The 22,961-nt window shown below is 42.7% G+C and overlaps 1 protein-coding gene across 1 annotated transcript in view; it reads right to left on the bottom strand.

Annotated features, from left to right (window-relative positions):
* LOC310771301 (rho GTPase-activating protein 18-like) overlaps positions 1 to 22,961 on the bottom strand; it is a gene marked incomplete at its 3' end in the record, with an annotated part of 33,254 nt that overhangs the window by 9,160 nt on the left and 1,133 nt on the right. Inside the window, exons 2-4 of the mRNA XM_083663944.1 lie at positions 7,101 to 7,347; positions 4,098 to 4,224; positions 906 to 988 (exon numbers count right to left, since the gene is read on the bottom strand). Coding sequence (XP_083520070.1) covers positions 906 to 988; positions 4,098 to 4,224; positions 7,101 to 7,347 — 457 coding nt within the window. The remainder of the gene's footprint in view (positions 1 to 905; positions 989 to 4,097; positions 4,225 to 7,100; positions 7,348 to 22,961) is intronic.

Genomic DNA, 22,961 nt, shown 5'->3' with positions numbered 1-22,961 from the left:
ATCTATCATCTATCTATCATCTATCTATCTATCATCCATCCATCTATCTATCTATCAATCATCTATCTATCTATCTATCTATCTATCCATCCATCTATCTATCTATCTATCTATCCATCCATCCATCTATCAATCATTTATCTATCTATCTATCTATCCATCTATCTATCTATCTATCTATCTATCCATCCATCCATCTATCAATCATCTATCTATCTATCCATCCATCCATCTATCAATCATTTATCTATCTATCTATCTATCCATCTATCTATCTATCTATCTATCTATCCATCCATCCATCTATCAATCATCTATCTATCTATCCATCCATCCATCTATCAATCATTTATCTATCTATCTATCTATCTATCTATCTATCTATCCATCTATCTATCCATCCATCCATCTATCAATCATTTATCTATCTATCTATCTATCTATCTATCCATCCAACTATCTATCTATCCATCCATCCATCTATCAATCATCTATCCATCTATCCATCCATCCATCTATCAATCATTTATCTATCTATCTATCTATCCATCTATCTATCTATCTATCCATCTATCAATCATTTATCTATCTATCTATCTATCTATCTATCCATCTATCTATCCATCTATCAATCATTTATCTATCTATCTATCTATCTATCTATCTATCCATCCATCCATCTATCTATCTATCTATCTATCTATCTATCTATCTATCTATCTATCCATCCATCCATCCATCCATCCATCCATCCATCCATCCATCCATCCATCTATCTATCTATCTATCTATCCATCCATCTATCCATCTATCCATCTATTTCAATTCTATCTAAAATGCAATTATGACATTGATCAACTATGAGCAAACACTGAATAAGCCTATAAGTGGCAGATGATTGGCACCTGGTCCTGGTCGGCAGCCAGCGAATCATCAAACAGCCTCGCAAGTCCCGCCTCGGTCAGCCACGCCTCCTCCTGCTCTCCCTCTGAAACAATGAATGACAGAGACAAAGATCAAAAGGAAAGATGAGTGATTTTTATTCCCGCCCCTGAGAGGCTTCACTAGCAGCCTTTTGTGTCCCCAAAATGGGGGAGAGAGGGGGAGAAGGATGGAGGCAAGCGGAGGAAAAAGGGGGAGTGTGCCACAGGTGCAGGAAGGGGAAAGGAGGGACCACATACAGAGCAGGACACAGACAGGATGTGGGAGGAGCTTGTTTCAGAGAACAATAGCTACTCTTAAAAACGATCAACTATAAAAAGACGACAGAGGCCTCCCCACCAAACTGCTCAACCGACTTCAACTCATCCAGAACTCAGCTGCTCGGATCACTACTCGCACCAAATCATCCGACCATATCACTCCCATCCACATTAGGGCTGGGTTAAAAAAAAATCTATTCTCCGATTTTTATTTGAATCCTTTGATATCGATTCATATGTCCAGAGATCGTTTTTTTTTTTTTTTTTTTTTCTTTTTTATAAACATAGGCTATAATATTATAGGCTGTGTGTGGTAGTTGAAACATAGTTTCAAGTTGACGTTTATTTATGTTTGTAGTTGAAACAAAAACATAAATACTGTAGGCTACATAAATGGAAATGTTTGATCATTAATATCTACTTTTAGAAATGATATAGGCTGAAATCAAATCACTGTGCATAATTGTGAAAGTGTCTTTATTGACAGATGAAAAGGCCGTTATTTACCCTTTGTCACCCCCTGATGAGTAAATATATGTGTAACTAAAACCATTAAAATTGACAACCGGTCACGCAAAAAAGGTTGGGAACCCCTGTGTTACATAACTGGACAATCATGTAATTCAGGTTACAGCTCAAAAAACATGTTTTAGTATCACTAACCAAATCAATATTGAAATTAATCGAATCGGAATCTAATCGAATCGGGATTAATCGATTCGGAACCTTGTGAATCGGAATCAAATCGATTCTTGAAATTTGAACCAATACCCAGCCCTAATCCACATCCAACTTCACTGGCTCCCGGTCCGTTATAGAATTGAGTATAAAAACCTCCTGCTCACCTATAAAGCCCTCCACAATCTAGCCCCCACCTACTGTATCTTTCTGACCTCCTGCAGTACACACCCTCCCGCTCCCTGTGCTCATCCTCAGCTGGTCTCCTGACCATCCCCACCTCCCGCCTCAGTACCATGGGGTGCCAGGGCCTTCAGCTGCACCGCCCCCAGGCTCTGGACCTCCCTACCCCCTCACATCCGCCAGTCTGAAACCATAACAACATTTCAAATCCCACCTCAAAACCCACCTGTTCAAACTGGCCTATTCCCTGTAATCACTAACCCCCTCCCATACTGGTCTTTCATTTTAATTTTCTTGTTTGTCGCTGGTTTTATGCGGATTGTTTCTTATATACATTGTATGCTTTTAAATGAACTGTTTTACATGCACTGTAAGGTGACCTTGGGTGTCTTGAAAGGCGCCGCCAAATAAAATGTATTATTATTATTATTATATTTAGAGGAAGATGTACGATTCATGTACGAGGTGACACAGAGGGACAGTCAGCAGATTCTGCACAAGTCTGAACAGGCTGTGTTGATTCCCCACATCTCTCACACACACACACACACACACACACACACACACACACACACACACACAGACACACACACACACACACACACACACACACACACACAGACAGACACACACACACTTACTTTACATAAACAATTCCACCTCCGAACAGGTCTCTACAGATCGCTCTACTTTAAAACAAGCTGCATGGCAAGTTTGATCATTTAATTTGAGTACTGTAAATAATAAATATATTCAAATTTGTTCTTTGTCTTTGTCATTTTTTTAATGTCTTACTGCGTCTGTTTTTATTCATTGATATCTTGTTGTGAGGCCCAGATTTCAGCTTCCTATCAACTGCAGCAAGCGTGCAACTACAACTTGTTCCTATCACATAGTCCTTCATCTCGATGATCAAATCAAAAAATAAGAGAGAGTATGTCAACCGTAGACTAGCACATGCTTCCTCCAATACATGTGTAGTCGCCAGCTGCTTCTTTTCACCTGACAGCGAGTAGTTTCACTGGCAGGACGTAGCATGTGGGAGGCTACGCTATTCCCCCCAGCTCACCCCCACCCTGAACAGGTGCCCCGACCAACCAGAGGAGGCACTAGCGCAGCGACTATGACACATACCCCACTGACTTCCCACCCGCAGACACGGCCAATTGTGTCTGTAAGAGAACGTCTGACCAAGCCGGAAGTACCGTTGCCGGGAATTGAACCCGGGTCTCCGCGGTGGTAACGTGAGTGCTTTTACCTCTACCGCCCCATCCGTGATCATTTTGAATCAAAACCATCTGATGGTCCAGAAATACAGAAGATGAGCGGTTAAATTCACACCCTCTGGAATGACACATACTAGTTTTCTCTTCTGTATGTAAACTTCTGTGCCTGGCTACTGTCCCACTGTCTACATAAAGAATAGAAACACTCCAGGTGAGAGCACTGCCCCCTAGGGCTGGGTATTGGCAAGGATCTCACGATACGATACGTATCACGATACTTGGGTCACGATACGATTGTATCACGATATATTGCGATGCTATACATATTGCGATATTCTACAGAATTTACTCAAAATTAAATAATAGAGCTAAAGATACAACACACTGTGTACCACCCAGGTAGTGTAATAATATGTACTGTACATCACTTTATACTGATAAGTTAGTGGACAAATTTAGTCAAAACTACTGAGTGTTGAGTGTTACTGAACGCATCGATATGGGAAATATCGATACAGTATCGATTAGGGGTGGGAATCACCAGATGCAGAGGCCTGGCATGGCATGGCCTGCAAAAAAAAAAGAAAAAAGGAAAAAGGAAAAAAATAATAATATTGCGATACTTGGCGTCCAAGTATCGATACAGTATCGGGAAATAAAATGTGACGATATATTGCCGTATCGATTATATTGCCCAGCCCTACTGCCCCCTCTTGTCTGTATACGGCAGTAGATGTCAGAAAAGAGAGAGTTTATCTCCTCTCGGGTCAGAGGTGAAAGGTGTCTCCATGGACACCGCTTATCATACCCTCAGGAATTTTGTGCTGCTCCTCCTCTTGCACTTCCCCTTCTGCTCTCCCCGCGCCTTCTCCTGAGCGAGTGATATTGTCCACCTCCGTCCAATAGTCGTCCATCGCCAGCTCATCCAGAGAGTCCTGGGAGAAACACCAAGATCTTGTATATTATGCATGGATACACACAGACACATGGAGACAGAGATACAGCGACAAACACATTCGAAGAGAGACGTGTGCGCAGATAATCAAGACATGTACACAATCTCACCCTCACTCAGACTGCAGATGCAGACCATTATGTAGAGATATCAAGACAAGCATGCAAACAGATACCGTAGGAACAGACAGACAGACAGACAGACAGACAGACAGACAGACAGACAGACAGACACAAATACACCACACAACAAGAAAAGAAAATAGAACTAACAGCAGACTGAGGATTTGACAAGACTCACAGAAACAAGCACACAGCTCTGTTTAGACTTCTGCAGACTGGCGCCAGTTTGCACAAGTCTAAACAGAGCTGATCGCAAGCTGTGCTGCTTCGCACGCACTCGCACAAGCACGCACGCACGCACACAAGCACGCACGCACGCACACAAGCATGCACGCACGCACATACACACATTTTTCATAAACCAGCTCAAATTTAAACAGACCTCAGAACAGATTTATGAGTGAGCCAACCTGATGACGCTAACCGTGAAACGCGTTGTTCGCTAAAGGAATGTGTGCGGTGGTTATTTTCTTAATTTTATTTATGATGTTCCTGCAACTCGACCAGCACCTGATGGTCATTCTACTGGCTGTGCGTGAGGAATCCTCTTCACTATATACCTCAGAACAGGTTAGTCAATTTGTTGGGTTCAAGTCCCTTTCTACATTACTACACCTCTGTGATGTTGCAAACAAATTTGCCATGTTCAATATACAGTATATATATATATATATATATATATATATATATATATATATATATATATATATATATATGAGATCAACTGTACGACCCAAAGTACAACATCCTGCAACAGTTTGCCTGCCAAACCAATCCCCCTGTAAAATTTTAGGCATTTACAGTAGACACCCGTATCCAGAGTGACTTACAGTCACTACAACAGTCACTACAACAGTAGTCTCAACGCCAGACCCATGAGAGTTGTTACACTGATACACTACGTTACTGCATGCTGCAGATCTCTCTCTGGGTGTGGGACACTTTCCCTCAGCCGGCTGGTTATTGGAGGGAACCGTACACTTGGCCAGTCATATGCCAGTGATGGCTTCAGTCTTCCCCAATCAGTAACGACACGGGAGGCGCAGCCCATTTTTTTGAACCGCTCTCTCATTGGTGCTACGACCTGTCACTCATTCAATCTCAACCCGCCTTCTGGCTGTGAAGTGGCACAGACTCACTTATGTAGTATGCGGAGCACAGCGATTCAACATCATATCTGAGTCTGGGGAGAGAATACTACAACAGTAGTCTGACTGGAAGCAGTCTAAGCTCGGCCATTGGAGCCGACCATGTCAGTCGGAGCGAAGGGAAACACCTTTTCGCTCCCTGCGTGTCGCTCTCAAATGCCTCCGCCACTGTGAAACAACAACAATGCTATCTAGCAACTGTAGCAAGCTAGCGTTGCTACATTACACTGTGCAGTACATTGTGCAATAAAGCAGGCCCTGCTTGGTACTTTTGGTGGATGGTTGTAAAGATAACGGAGCCTTTTTTACCCGCTAGACCAGAGTGAGAGTAAGAGCAGCCAGACTCTCTCCTGCGTGAAACGGAGATAGTCTGGCAAAGCGAGGCGACTACAACCAAAAGGTCATTGCCTGTGAATTCCGTTACAAGGGAAGGCAATACTGTACATCGCTGATAACTAGAAACCTCAGATACAAGAGCATGTAAGATACACCCAAAGAGCAGGGATTAAGTGCCGGTAATGAGCAGTAACGAGATGCTAAAAATAAGAACAATGAAATGCAATAACATTTTCACATCTGAATTGATAAGTAAATAATGGAATTGGAATTGTTAATGCAATATAAGAATCACACTGTTCTTTTACTTACGTGTGTAAATCAATTTGGGAACTGCTGAATGCTGGATGACCTTTGATTCATGGTCTTAAAACAAGAACTAAAAAGCTGAGGAAATATGACTGAGTCAACAGGCAGACTCAGACTCAGAAGAGGAACTGAAATTGATTGAAATCTAGACAATACCCTAGGAGAGGAATCCCAGTTGTGATATGTTGGGGTTTAGGGGTGTCCTGAGGAGATAATGATGACAGTGTATTATTTGATCTATAATATGGTTTTGTCACTCTGAAAGCACTGGATGAAGAGGAGAAAGGCTCAAATCCAAAGGCTCACCAGCAGGAGAAACAGAGATAGGTCCCATGTAGCATGTAGCATAGAGGAACAAGCTAACAAAGCAACTAAAGAAACAACAAGGAGTGAAAATGAACAAACCAAAACAAGTCATAATGAAGATGTGTTAAAGGAGATGGAGTGCGTTGCCATTACTCACCCTTGAAGTAATCATCTGTGATATTTTCATAGAAATTAATGTTAATTTTGCTGCTTTCTATCACCAACTGATGTGATTCCTGAAAGCTACATTTGCTGCTCTAATAAATACCCAGTGACGACGAGGTCTTTCCCAAGAAGAATGAACAAAGTGTACAGGAAGTGAAGCATTTTGAGTTCCGCAGCAACAGCGGTTTGGAACAAATAGAAGAAGAACTGGGTAGTTACCAACGCCAAGAGCGCCACCTACAGAACCTCAAACTTCATCAAGAAAAAAAAACGCTATGGAAAACATGATCAGTACTGACCAAGTGACCGGCAGTGCAAAAACACCACCGCAATGACCGCTTAGCACCAGAGATGTCATCAAAAAACACCGCAAGAATCTCCTGGATTGTCACTTGAAGGTGGATGTTGAACATCCTGTGAATATCAGAAGCATGTTAGTGCCCCTTTTCATCATATCATTCACCGCCTACCTGGGAGTTGCACCGATGACATGCGGGCCGCGGTCTGGGCCTGGGACTGCAGCTGGAGCTGGGGCTGGAGCCTGACTTGGGGCTGGAGGAGGGCTGAGGCCTGGGGCAGGAGGTGGAGGTGGAGGTCGGGTTGGGGACCGACAGTGGGTCGGTGCCGGTGGTTTTGGTACCGCTCGTGATATTGGCAGGTCTGTCTCCATGTTGTGTGTTCTGGTTCTGTTGCACACTGTAGTGGCCCGTTCTGCGGCTATGAGAGAGAGAGAGAAAGGATGGTGAGACGAAGACACATACCAGTACACAGACTGGCCAGAGAGAATACAATATTGAGAGACACATGTAATGTATATATATGTATATGTGTGTGTGTGTATATATATAATAAAGGGAGCAAGTGGGCAATCTCAGTCTCCCTGCGATTTTGTGATGTCATCAGTGATGTCACCTGAGCAATAGTGATGTCACAATGTCTATGTCGTCACTCAACTGGAAGTGATGTCATCAGTGATGTCATCAGGGATGTCACTTGAGCAATTGTGATGTCACTGATGATGTCACAATATGGGCACTGTTTGTTTCAGTTTTTGTCCCACTGATGATGTCACAATGGCTATGACATCTTCAATGGTGGCTCTCTCTAGCACTGTCTGTTGTTGTGTTTGTTGGAAAATTAATTCTAACCATGTGTTAATCTGCACTGGTTAAGGTCGTGTTAAAGTTTTTCCCTTGAGATGACAATTCTTGCTTAACCTGACGGTGTTTCTAATCCACCTTTCCTGTCAAGTGGTCGTTTAAGCTTGTCATTACAAAGGCCTCCAGAGTAACCTTAAAAGACGTGACACGTCAGGCTAAACCAAATGTTCCTAGTATTTTTACATCACGAGAAGAGGCTACTACCTAAAGGATGAACATTCGTTCAAATAAGAGAGATGAGATCAGGTATTGGCGCATATAGTTGCTTTTTATTTTAGCACATAGCTTAGCACAGCACAAATATAATTTCAATACAATTCTTAAACATTCACATTGCACACATTTAAACATAACATAATAACACAAATCATCTTTCTTAACCTTAAATTTGAATAAACACTTTCAATTCAAGCACAAAACCCTTCTGGTGGGGTGACCAACTCCAATATTAATTAACCCTCTTGAAATCATGACCATAGTAAGTATATTTTGATTATTTACTGTCATTTATCATGTCGCTTAAGTCCTTTTAGTTGGACCCCAATAACTTTTGCATGGCTACAGTACACTTTAATCAGTTACTGTAACTTTCAGTATCAGTTGATTGTGGCTGCATGTGGCCTTCTGCACCCATTCTAATAATAGCTCAGTCAGGCTAACCTGTTGCTTCATGCAGTGAAAAGAGGAAGTGTTTTCTCTCCCCTATACAAATCTAACACTTCTTGTTTAAAGTAATGCTTCCACAAGATCTTATTATCCAGGACTTGAAATGATCCAGCTGAGATAAAATAAATAACTGAAATGTAATTTCCTCAAGTAGAATGGCATGCTTCCTCTAGGCTCTGTTCCGTTCTTTAAACACTGGTTTCCTACCCATATAAAAATAGATCTAATCCAACTTCCCTAAACGAGTTCAAATTGCAGACGTAGGCTACTGTAGACACCTCAGCGAAATAAACCACTTTACAATTGTTCCCATACTAAAATGCTGCCGTATCTAATTCCCAGCCAGGTAAGTTCCAGTACAAGTATGAAAAAATACTTTATACATAAAATGCTGTATCTTAGGCCTTTTCCTATAGAAAAACCCAATCAGCTCTGAGTGCCAACTTTCCAGTTCAGGTGTATCTTTAATGAAATAATTTATTTCCCCACATCCTCTATATGGGGAATAAACATTTGTATCTCCTGAGGGCTCGAACTCGCCTCCCATGTGAAGTGTTCTATATCATGTAAAATACTACATAACTTATCCTCAGTCTCCCAGGTCCTGGACAGATCGTCAATGGTAATATTACTATTATGGCCGGTCCAAACTGTATTAGGTGCAGTCGAGACCCAGCTACCCTCAGTCACATGTTCTGGCTGTGCCCCAAACTGACCCCACTCTGGACAGGTGTATTTAACACATTTTCCTTTATGTGCGACAGAGTCATTGATCCCAATCCATTGACCGCTCTGTTTGTTGTAGTCCCACAGGAGACACCAATTCCAACTCACCAAGCTGAAGCTATAGCATTCTCTACATTACTGGCTAGACGTCTAATACTCTTCAGCTGGAAGAAGGTTAGGGCACCATCCCACAAGCGCTGCGGGTAGAAGAGGTAATGTCCCATCTCAAACTAGAACAGCTTAAACACACTGCCCGAGGCTCCACCCAGAAGTACCTTAAGATCTGGCAACCGCTTCTGTCCTACTTCGAGACGGAGTTCCCACAGGTTACAGAAGCGTAGCTGCTCCCCCCCCCCCCCCATCCTATCCTACATTTTGTTTGGTTTTGTTTATTCGTCAATTGTATCTGTGTATGTATTTGTGTTCTTGTCCTGACCGGTTTAATTTAATTGATATTGGTTTTGATTTATTGAGTAGTGTTGGTATTGTTGTGGGTTTTGTTTTTGTTTTGGTCCTGTTCTGTCTGTGTTAATTTGGAGGACTGAGTGCTGTGGAAAACCAATAAAAACATTTGAATAATAATCAGTGAGTGATGTCATCAGTGATGCAAAGTTGTGCAAATGTGCGCGCTGCGCATGCCAATAGAGCAGGCGAGGCCACGCAGCAGCCGAGCTGCAGGGCGGGCGAGCCTAGGAATCGAGCACGCGAGATGCCTAGTAGTTATAGAAACAGACAGGCCATACACTGTAGCAGCACAGACATGTACCGTAAATTCCGGACTATAAGCCGCACCGGTGTATAAGCCGCACCTGCAAAGTTGACTATTTTTTTCTTATATAAGCCACACCGGACTATAAGCCGCGGGTGTTTTAATGGTATTTTTTTTTTTTTTTTTTGTGTTTTAATGTTTAACACATTGACTGCCAGACGTTTTTTTTTGCTGTAGGTAGCTTCTGCCAAGCCGTTTTTTGAGGATTATGGCTCATTTTATAAGAGCCGAGGATTCGTTTCAGCTTGGAGTTTGTGAACATACAATATCTCAAAAGTACTAATAGAATGTGTACTTTCTCTGTCTAAAAGAGTTAGTTTGTAGAGTTAGTAGTTATGTAAGCATTAGCAGTTGAATACAGCATGGTTTTAGCGTGAAAAAGAATATTCAGAGATAAACGGCTTTTTGTGAAATTGGATGGAACGGTCACTTTAACCATTCATTTTTGGCTCTCTCTCTCTCTCTCTCCCTCCCCCTCTCGCTCTCTCTCTCTCTCTCCCTCCCTCTCGCTCTCCCTCCCTCTCTCTCTCTCTCTCTCTCTCTCCCTCCCTCTCGAGTTGCTTCAACTCCGCCCTCCGTGGGCGGACAAGCTTGTCACCAGTCAGTGCTTTGCTGCTCTCCTGTGCCTGCATGTCTGGGCCGCTGTTTGAGGAAGTCGGGATGGACTCGCTCGTTTGGAGTTTTGGTTGAGAGAAGCTTTTGCGATTCTGGTCATATTTATGCTGCGTGTTTCAAAGTGTGTTCCTCCACCTGTAATCTATCACCCGATCATAGTAGATCGGCTGAATCTATTATGTAAATTTGCAATCCCGCATCGCCAGCAATCAGCGCGAAAAGGAGAATGGCTGGGCTGAGAATGGCTTGACAAGTTAAAAAAATGCTTTCCTTTCTCTAGCCAGGAGAGCACTGTTGCCACTTAGTGGGTCGGTGGAATGGGTTGTAAACGTTCGGTGGCTCCAATAATTATATAAGAGATGTAAAAGGCTTAGATGCACAACCCACCGTCAAAAAAAAAAAATCGATGCCAAAAACGTGTAAACACGTTGTTGGCAGGGAACAGCTGGATTCTGAAAACGTGTTCATACGTTGTTGGCAGTGAATGTGTTAATTACCATATGTAAGGGTTCATGCACAGAGGGGATTGTCGGGAAAGAGATGGCTGTTTGAGGAAGCTCCCATTTATTAACATTTCAACAAAACAACATAACACAACACCACCTGTCTTGTTTTTTACAGTGCACACAGTGTCATACAGTGTCATACAGTGTGGTGAAAAGAGGGCAAGAGAGGAAATTAAAACTTATTATAGTTATATAGGATTTATAGTTAGAAAGAGTGCTAAAAAAAGAGAGATTTTTTTTTTTTTTTTTTTTTTTTTGGAAAAAAATTCATAGATAAGCCGCACCGTTATATAAGCCGCAGGGGCCAAAAAAGGCCAAAAAACGGGAAAAAAGGTGCGGCTTATAGTCCGGAATTTACGGTAGTTATAGAAACAGACAGGCCATACACTGTAGCAGCAAAGACATGTAGTTATAGAAACAGACAGGCCATAGGGGAGAGTGGGGTGAGTTGTGCCAGTGGGGAAGTTGTGCCACCCCTTGTATCTAGAAAACCATAGAAGAAATTGGTCATGTGACCACACATTTTTGAAGAGGCATCCATTTTACTCACTCTGCAAAGAAGGGAGGCAGATGGCACATGAGCTAAGCACATTTAAGTTCAAAAAACTGTTTTTTGCCTCTCAAAGTAAAATTTTTATGATCAAGGTTTATTGATTGTTGTGTCTGAACAATTATAGACAAGCTTGAAAACATTTCACACGTGTGTTAGTGTTTTAGTAAGCTACAATATGAGGCTATACTGTTAGCATGATGTTAGCTCCAAACCAGCTATATGATACAAGTTTGTTAAAATGGTGGGGATGGGGTGATTTGTGCCAAAAGGCCTGGGTTAAGTTGTGCCAGTGCAGTTGCAGTTGATTTAGTGAAATTTTATTTCATTTTGTTCTTAAATGTTTAAATAGACCTTGTTGAAGAATATTGCAGTATTGGCAAGTGTAGCCTGGCTCTGTGATAGTTGATTTTGTTCATTTTGAACATAATTTTTTATTTCTGAAAATGTTAAATATGTAGGTCAACTGCTGCTACCGTTTAGCCTTGTTTAACCCTGTTATAGTACACTGGACTTTAGTGTTATCTTTATTTTGTCTTGCTTTGATATAGCATTACAGTATATGAGATGAAAATGTTCTGTTTTACTTAGTAATCAATGGCACAATTTACCCCAACGTATTCTCTCCAAAGGCACAACTTACCCCGCACCGGGGGCAAGTTGTGCCAAGAGACCACTTTTTTAAGAATAGCCATATTTTTTTAACAGTTTATTTAAGATCCAAAGGGAGTGTTCCCAGTGGTGCACAACATCCTGAAATATATTTACATATTGTAGTTGGAGGCATTACTGTCATGCCCTCACTTTAAAGACACCTCAAGTAAAAAGTGGCACAACTCACCCCACTCTCCCCTACACTGTAGCAGCACAGACATGTAGTTATAGAAACAGACAGGCCGTACACTGTAGCAGCACAGACATGTAGTTATAGAAACAGACAGGCCATACACTGTAGCAGCACAGACATGTACTGTAGTTGGAGAGACAGACAGGCAACTAGACAGATAATGAAGTGGCCTGTTCTACAGTGAAAGGCAAGGAGTCAAACGGGCAGATAGCTGCAGGCAGACAGAATGGCTAAGAGAGGAACATAATAGACAAGTAGAGGCAGGCAAACAGTTAAAGGCAAACGATTTTTTTTCTTCAAACTATGTACAAATTTCACTTAGCCTACAATCTTCTCAGTAGGCCAGAAGATATGGTGGATGGATCATTTTTGATCTATTTCTTCCACACTAAATTGGTTGTTGTCCCTTGTATTCTCAGCTAAATGTATCTCACTACTATAATAATAATAAGGTGGAGGGGTGGGACAGTTGCTCAAGTTGGAAAGAGAGTTGCTTTTGTATTTGTCTTGATTTAGATTCTTCATTCAACTTTGCGCCTGCAGGAGGTGCTATTTTACATCAATCTCACACAGTATGTTGTCCTATGACTAACAGAGAACTGGGTGGTGACACAGAAAAGACAGTGAGTCAGACAGACAGAAGTAGCCTTCAGGTTCTAACCAAAGGCTAGCCAGCAGCATGTTGAATTCCTGTCAACTAATGAGGAAAACATCAGCAGGGGTGTAGCAGCTAGTCTCATAGCCTGGGCTTCCCTTTTGCTAGCTTAGCTCAGCAGAGTCTAGCCTGGCTTACCGCTAGTATAATTTAGCCTTGCCAAGAGGGGATCAGATGCCATCGGTAGCCTAATCATAGTATCATGGTTTTGGATGACCACATACAAGGTTATATGGTTTTGCCTTTGTGCATGGTACACGCACGCACGCACACGCACACGCGCACGCACACACACACACAGATCTGGAACTAGCACCCGCAGGTCGACACATTTTAGTCAGCCCAGTTACACAGCTTTTACGATGCGTACAGGGAAGACTGTGGGTAAATGTAATTCCAGAGGGCTAATCCCTTATGCCCTAAAGCTGTGAAGTCACTTCCCTTCGTAGTGAACACTCTGAAGGGAGTATCGTTTTTCCAAGTAAGGGTCATATGGAATGCCCTTCGACGTCATTTTTGGGGCCGTCACGTGTGTCAACAAAGCAGATCTATTTCACTTGATTTGAACTGCACTAGCGTATCCCATTTTTCTCACTCTTTTTATTTCTCTATGCTCGTTTCTTTTTATCCATTTTATGTAAAGCACTTTGAAATGCCTCTGTGTATGAAATATGCTATACAAATGAAGCTACACAACATGTCGGATGTCTCACTGTTACCGCGTTCAAGATAACTCAGAAGTCTGGGGGAAAACGAGCTCCGACCTGTCGAGGTCTGAATTACAGGCCGGAAATTCGGGTATCATTTCGGAGCTCCGGTTTGTCCAAGTTGACGTTGACGAAGTGTTTTGTTGACCTAATTTGAGGTGTAACTATGCAATATGCGTTTATATTGTTTATATTTCGCTCCGATTATAGCAATATGTTGAATTCAACAGCTATATGTTTTTGTAACTCTGAGTTAAAAACAGCGTGAACGCAACTATATGGGAGGTCGGAAAATCCGAGTTGAAAGTTCCGAGTTGTGCTGCTACTACTACTGATAATAATAATACCTCCTAAATAAATGACAAGAAGAAGAAAATCTGAATATATCAAGTCATCAAAATGCATTACCCAAGTGAATATGGTGAACTTTCAGTACTACAGTAATAATGTCTGTAAAATGAGGAGCAGTGGCATTGGTAAAGAACAACATGACAACAGAATATGGCATTGTATCTATTTTGAGATGCCTCTTCTTCTCTGGTTTAGTTGATGTCTCACTGGTTGGCCCTTTCTGCTGTGACAGGAAGTTGCATTATCAAACGGACAACTGCACATCCTCTCTCTCTTTCTTCCTCTCCAAGTATCTTTCTCTTCCTTTTTCTCTTCCTCTCAGTCTCTCTATCTCTCCATGTCTCTCCTTTGTGTTTTTCTCTTCTCACTTCAAGTTTTGCAGTCATCCCCCCCCCCCCTTTATAGTCGAACTGAACTGAGTCAGTGTTTTCAGAAGGCCTGTGGTTTCCCAAACTATGTGCCCCTCTCCAGCTGCTGGTAGTCAAAGCTGAGAGGTTGCTGTCAACAGTTTTCTCATATAATTACATTCATCTATATTTGAGCAAGATTAACATGAAGTTGCTAACTTATATCTCTGACATCATCATCACTGGAGCGATTTTGATGAAACGCTGCAGATTTTCCTCCATAGGTGTTTCCTCCATATAACATCAATATGGACCCCCACTAAAAACATGCAGACGTTCGTCGTCTGACCAGTGGCGGTTGGAAGAAGTTGATCCCCGGGCGCTTCACTTGCAGCTGCCCACTGCTCCTGGCCTGAACCATGGAGGGGGACGAGCCAGGATGGGTCAAAGGTGGAGGTCAAATTTCACGGTGCCTCTAATTATATGTACTGGCTGCCGTGCACGCGTGTGCCTGCGTGGTGTGTCGTCTGTGGCGAAATAAAGACGGGGTTTGTCCGTCCCGTTTCGTCTTTCTTCTGAGACATGGGCGCATTTTGGCACGTGACACTGATTGACTCGATTCAGTGATGATGTAGTTACTGTGCAGGTCAAAAGGTCAACACCATGTGGTCCCATTTGACGAAACGTGGATGGTTTAACGCATGGTGTGATCTGATTGGTCCAAGCGGTGCTGCATTATTAGTGGGGGAGGACATACGACTTTTTTCTCTTTATGGGCCGAGGTTAAGAAAAGTTAACAAGCAGCTGACTGTTCAGGCACTTAAAGAACAAAACGCCTTTTATAGGGATAAAGGCGTAAATATATAACGTTGAGAATAACAGATTTAACTGGCAGGAAAGGAGGTAAGTAGTAAAGTAGAAGTAGTAAATCAGAAGTACAAAGTCTCCCCCCCCTCACATGAATTAGCCTGTAGGGCTGCTATGGAAGTCAAAATATCACCATCAGGTTGACGTCATGTTAATCAACTTGGAATTAACAGCAACAGCAATACACTGGGAACCCATGTTGATGTTGAGTCAAGGCCACATACCACAGCAGACCGCCTGCCTGCCTGCCCGCCCCACACACACACACACATGCACACAAACTCACACACACATGCACACAAACTCACACACGCACACAAACTCACACACGCACACACACACACACACACACACACACACACACATGCACACAAACTCACACACGCACACACGCACACACACATGCACACAAACTCACACACGCACACATACATATAAAGAAATGAAAAATATTGGTAGACACACATACAGACTAGGGATGAAACGATTAGTGGTTTAATGATAAAATCCCTGGCGGTTAGTATTACCGTTTCAAAAAACCGTGTTAGTGTGATTAACGTGTCGCCGTGATTACAGCACGTTGAGAAACAATTGGTCTCACTTGCCAGACTTCCCTCCCTGGCAGAAGAGACTAAGAAACAATAAATACTGTCTATCATCCACCAAAGTATAGCAACAGTCTCCCAGACGCAGGTGAAATGATTTCAGTGTTGAGTGTAGCACTACTTTTTGAACATTTTCAACTCGTTTTAACAATACCGCGATAATACTGATAACTGTGATCATTTTGGTCGCTATAATTGTGATACAAAATGTTTAATCTCTAATACACACAAGGATTACCCAAAAATTATTAGACTAGACATTTGACCTACAATTGACAATAAGTACCTCTCTCTCTCCCCTCTTCTACCAGTCCCTATTCTTACCCTCCCCTCTCAGCCTCTCTTCTCCTTTACCTCCTCTCCTCCTAGTCTGATAACCTAGGCAGGGCCGTGCTGCCTGACTCTTCTCTGGCCCTCTTTTGTGTTGATAATAGTCAACTTGTGGAGACATTCCAATGACTGTCTCAGCGCTGACTGACTCACCAATATGAACCTTTTTCCTCTGGGAAAACCAAAAAACATCTCCTTGTTTTTTTTCCACACTATACTTGAGGACTTCTAGAGAACTTGTTGCAACCAGAGTTCAACCTGGCAGACACACACATGCACACAATCGGTTAATGATTTACTTCCATACAGAACTATAAATAAAGAATGGTTATAGACAAAGACATAAATCAGAGCTAAACAAACACACACACGCTACATACACCACACACACACACACACACACACACACACACACACACACACACACACACAGATACACTTCGGTACGTTTGGCTATGTTGGCAGTACAACATCTTAAATTATTGAAGATGTTTTGAAGTGGATTATTCATTCAGGTTTATTCTAACAGACTGAATGTTGGCTATTAAATGTGAGAATAGTGGAGATGAAAACAGTGGTGCTACGCCCACCTGCCTAATGCCACTGTGTGAAACTTTGTAAACACTAATACACTTACATTGATCTCCAGTTCTACCAGCCAACAATCAATCAATCATATATCTATATCTATCTATATACCGGTATATATATATCTGTATCTATACTATAATGACGACAGCGTCTCTCTGTCTCTCTCTCTCACTGTCCTTCCCGTATCTCGAGAACCGTTGGTCGGATCAACTTGAAACTCAGGGGGTGCGCTGATGGCGACCCGACGGAGTGCAGTGCCCTGTTTTCGTGCGATTCGGACGCAAAACACGTTCGATATTAATACATCTGTGTTCAATCAAGCCTGTGCTCCTTCAAGCCCTGGCTGATCTGGGCTAAGTCAGCAGTTTCAACACTGCTGTGAGTACAGTCGTTGAGAGAGTGAATGGTGCTGTAAGTAGGGTCGTTCAGAGTGAATGGTCGAGAATGAGGGCGCTAAAGTAAATACTGGAGAGAGGGCAGCATGAAAGCAGCAGAGAATAGTAGGAGAACATGTAAGCTGAACATGTAAGCTGAATAAGCAGCATTAATATTCAAGTTTATCATGAATAAAATCACGGGGAAATAATCAGTAGAGCTCAGTGATCTTAGTTAAGTGAGATTTTTACGTGGCTATATAATGGTAGGCTATAATGAGTCACGCATTCCGAAATAATATCCTCTAGGGCAGTGATACTCAACTTGCGGCCCGGGGGCCAGATGCGGCCCGCGATAGGGTGCAGAGTGGCCCCCCGACAATTTCCTAATTCACAATGAAAACTAAGGTTAAATAAAATTTGACTGAGCTCCAGCTAAATTGTCAAATATGGCTGTCTGCTCGCCACCCAGGCACTTACAGTATGTATTAACTATGCAAAAAAATGTGAGACTAAACTCCGGCTGACACCCCAAAATCCTACAATCTGCTACAGAAAAATTTATATTAATGTTTATTGACTGGGAAAGCATGTTGAGTATCCGTGCTCTAGGGCCACGCCACTTCCGGGAACCCCCATCCTGTGTAAGTAGGGTTCCCAGAGTAAAACCTGGCTATTTCCACCACTGCTTATGGATGAGCATCATCTGCTGCATGCCATCGAGAACCGTTGGTGGGATCGACTTCAAACTTTGGGAGTGTGCCCTATTGTGCAGTGCAGTACCCTGTTTTTGTGCAATTCGGCATAGCGCCACCTACTGGCAACATAAAAAATGCTGTTTATCTCAAGAACCGTTCGTCCGATCGACTTCAACTTTGGGGAGTGCGCTTAGGGGGACTCAAGGGAGTGCAGGGAGCTGAATTCCGTGCAATTTGGCATAGCACCACCTACTGGCAACACAAAAAGCGCTTTATCATCCATTCATCTGATCGACTTAAAACTTAAAACTCGGGGAGTGCGCTTAAGGGCACTCAACAGAGTGCAGAGAGCTGAATTCCGTCCAATTTGGCATAGCGCCACCTACTGGCAACACAAAAAGCGGTTGATCTCGATAGCCATTCATCTGATCGACTTCAAACATGGAGAGTGTGCTGCTGGGAACCTGACATAGAGCAGTGCTGAATTTTGTGCAATTCGGCACAGCGCCACCTACTGGCAACACAAAAAGTGTCTTTTTTTATCTTGAGAACCGTTCATCCAATTGACTTCAAACTTGGGGAGTGTGCTCATGGGAACTCGAAGTAGTGCACGCTGAATTTCTTGCAAATCTTGCAATTTCCTGCGCCACCTACTGGCAACACAAAAAGCAGTTTATCTCGAGAAACATTTCTCCGATTGTGACTTCAAACTTGGGGAGTGCGCTGCTCGGACCCCGATGGAGTGCGGTGCCGCATTTCATGCAATTTGAACTTATTCCAGGACTATCTGTACAGTATGTCTGTCCTTCGCGTATCTCGAGAACCGTTTGTCGGATCGACTTCAACCTTGCGCTTAGGGCGACCTGACAGAGTGCAGTGTGTGTGCGGGGGGGAAGCGCCCACGGGGTGGTGCATGGGGGAACGGGCACTGCACTAGTATATATAGATAGACCGATATAGATAGATAGATAGATATAGATAGAGACAGATATAGATATATATGGAGTGGATTTGTGCTGGATATATTACATAAGGGCCTTTGTGGGTAACAAGGCTGATTGGAGAGAAGAGCAGTTATTGACTGACCATAAAAGGCTCTGATACAAATAAGGCAGCTGCTCTGAAGCCATCTGATTGGATAAGACATACATGCTTTGTACTCCATTTAACCATGACCTTATGGTGCAATAAACCATATTTTAGAGCCAAGTAGAACAATGTAACCTTGCAGCTCCAATACCTTGTTTTCGTGGACCACTTGGACGTGATTTGCCAACCTGTATCAGTATTTGTGCAACCAAACACACACACGTCAGACACACACACGCACATACACATACTGTACACACACGCACAAACACTATATACACACACTCAAAGATACAAGTCTCTTTCTCACACACACACATACACACACACACACACACACACACACACACACACACACACACACACACACACACTCTCATAAATGTCCGGTGGGCTGCCCTTGTTAGTAAAACAAATACTGCATGCTTTCTCATGTACACTTTCATACACACGTAAGTAACCTTGAAGAGACGTGTGTGTGTGTGATTGTTATACTCTTTGCACCTTTATCTACACACTATATCAGCTGCTTAGAGCTGCCGACCAAGATAGTGTGTGTGTGTGTGTGTGTGTGTGTGTGTGTGTGTGTGTGTGTGTGTGTGCAAAGCACAAATGATGCAATAGGAGCTGTACAAGTAAGTCACATGCGTCCAGATGCAAACAGTAATGGAAAGTAATATCATCATGCAAACAAGCAAGATAGATTAGTAGGAGCCTGAGTAAAGTTTGGAGGAAGTCAACTGAATGGTTTGAGACGAGTCCACAAACTCTCTCTCTGTGTGTGTGTGTGTGTGTGTGTGTGTGTGTGCGTGTGTGTGCGCGCACAGTGATCCCAATCTAGTGACAAAGTATGTGTATTGAAAACATCTTGAACGTTGCACAATAGCAGCTGCAGCGTGGAAAGATGATACTGTCGTAAAAAAAGGGAGAATTTCTTAGAATGAGATTTGTTAGAAAGTTGGATACGACTTTAATAGAAAGATTCATGTCTAGAAGTAGCTGGAGAGGAGGTTTTGTGGCCGATATGAGAAGAGGGAAAGAAGTGTGTGTGTGTGTGTGTGTGTTTGTGTGTGTGTTGTATTCCCATTCAGATCAACAGGTGCCAGCTGCCATCTGTGAGAGACAGAGACGGCCTCTGTCCACACACACACACACACACACACACACACTGAATGGTCTTAGCCGTGACCCACTAGCTACGCTACGTAATCTACGCCTGCTGGAAGCCTGAAGTTGGATCCTCATTAGATTAGCCTGTATCAATATTTGTGTGACTCTCTCCATCTATTTCTCTCTGACTCAGCCTGTCTGTCTCTCTGGATATAAGTTGTTCCTCACGTCAGCCTGCCTGTTTCTTCCATTGGGTCAGCCTGTTCTGAGGTCCTGTTCGTTGGGCTTCAGCCTAACGCAGCCTTGCTGATCGACCTGTATTCTGGCCACAAAACAGAGAGGAGCTCCTGTGTTAATTGCTGGAAATCCAAAGCCCGTCCATGCATGTTTGATGTCTGGCAAGTAGTCCTACTTTTCACAAGGAGCACGGCCCATCTGGGAATCTCCTCCGTGAACCTATAGAGAGGCAAAGTGAACGTCACTTCCTGCTTCAGCACTGTACCAGAGATTTTCATCCGCCATTTATTTTCCCATAGACATTTCGTAAAATGCTTATAAACATAGTTGTACTTGGTCAAACAGAATGGTTCAGCTGTATTTAGAATCGGAAGAGACCATAGAACACTCAGACCAAAACTTAAAAAAAATCACACACAAAATAAATTCTTTTTTTACGTTTTGGTGAAATGTTATGCGATCTCTCCTGTTTCTAAATATATCTGTACCGTTTGGTTTGAACGAGTAAAACTATTTTCATAAGCATTTTACGAAATGTCTATGGGAAAATAAATGGCGGATGAAAATCTCTGGTACAGTGCTGAAGCAGGAAGTGATGTTCCCACTTTGCCTCTCTATAGCTAAACAGATGCTGTGGGAAGCATTGGTCGGTAACACCCCGTTTACACCTGGTTTTTAAATGTGAGCTGTATCCGGATAAGTTATCTGGATCATGAAAAACGCACGTTAACGCAAGGTATAAATCCATCATGATCAGGATTGTGATCAGATCTTCCTGACCACATCTGGAGGTAGCCTGGTTCACACATTGTGTCCAGATCTCTTTCACGCCATTTACGCCTGGTTTGTAAATGCGACCATTATATCCAGATAACGTATCTGGATACAGGCCACATTTAAAAACAAGGTGTAAATCGGGTGTAAGTGACGTTGGAAAACACATTTGAAGAAGGCACAGCGGCGTACTTTTGTTAAAGTAGGTTAAATGGTTCAATATTGATTTCTCGGAGCACTTAAAGACATGTGCTGTCCGGAAACTCGGCATGGCGTCCTTTCCTTTCCAAACAACAGGAAAAAGCTGTTGGCTGATCCTGTGAGACGCTCCCGGTGGACTCGTAACCTAAGGCTCCTGAGGTCGGATGTCCACCGCTAGTGTGAGGCCAACGACTTTCTGTCCGTCTCTCTGTCTCTCATTTCCTCGCTGGGGGAAACAATGACCCTAAACTAAAGCCTACAAGTCAACCTAGACAGGGCACACGTACACAGTCTCACACACACACACACACGCATGGATGCGCATGCACACGCACACACACACTGCTGTGGGAGGTGAGACAAAGGTAGGCTGTAATGTGATGCTGTGTGTGTGTGTGTGTGTGTGTGTGTGTTTTTCTTAGCTAGCTGGACAAGCCATCTGGAACAGACACACAGTCACAGTCACACACACACACACGCACGCACACACACACACACACACACACACACACACACACACACACTCAAACACACACGCAGACAGGATGTATACACACCCAGGCAGGTGTGTCTGTCTGTACACCAGCTGGGCTTGTGTGTGTACTACACTACAGTTGTTGACAACAGTTGTTTGCTGTCGGCGCTGATCTAAACATGTACTGAACACACACACACACACATACACACACACACACACACTGGCCTATAGGAATAAGCATCCCTTCTTCACAGTCTAGAGAGTTATCGTGCCATGAAAAGAGTCAGTCATAAACATGGCTGCACCTGCAACATAACAATATAGCAGCAATAAAATGTCTACATTCTTTCAACATGGTCATGAAATCAGTCTAGATTTGATTGAATTAAATCTCCCATCTCCCTTTCTCTCTCTCTCTCAACCAATTTATTATGACTACAGTATATTTGAGTGTAACTGCATACTTTTGGTTTGGTATGGGTGACCCCAGTGAAAACCAACCCGCTTGGTAGTGTTCATGCTTATTATTGTTATTGAGATACTGTCACATGTACGATCCATTCCTGCAGGTTATGCAACAAGATGGGTTTGAATCAGCAGCTAAACTCATATTTACAATTACATCATGGCTATTTATAGATTTTCTACCTATCAAATCCATCTTTGTCTCGCGCCTTGTATTTTCGGTGTAAAAGTCACGGCAAGTTGTTTTGGCCATCAGGGAGAACTGAGCAGGCTGGAAACCAAAGTCCAATAGCCTTACAAAGATGCTATATAAAACCACCTGCTGGCTATTTGAATATTGTGATGATAGAAGTTGAACACTGTGTCAGAATTACTTAGTCCAAGGATTAAAACGTTCCTGTGTGCAGTGTTGTTGTTGTATGCTGCGAATTGAATTGGTCTTAAGTTTTGGCTTTTATTTCTTTTATTATGAGTTGTTTTTAATTGTTTTTACAGTTTTAAGTTATTTTAATATTTGTTGGTTTTACGAGTTTTTAGGTGAGGTACATTTGCACTTTACTTAGGATGTCCTGTCTTTGTGCCTAGGTCTAGGTGAGGTGTATTTGCACTTTAT

Source organism: Poromitra crassiceps (genome assembly GCF_964638095.1).
Source record: "Poromitra crassiceps genome assembly, contig: HAP1_SCAFFOLD_504, whole genome shotgun sequence".
NCBI lineage: Eukaryota > Metazoa > Chordata > Actinopteri > Beryciformes > Melamphaidae > Poromitra > Poromitra crassiceps.
The sequence above is the reverse complement of the archived record's forward strand: the minus strand, read 5'-3'. Positions and strand labels throughout refer to the sequence as shown.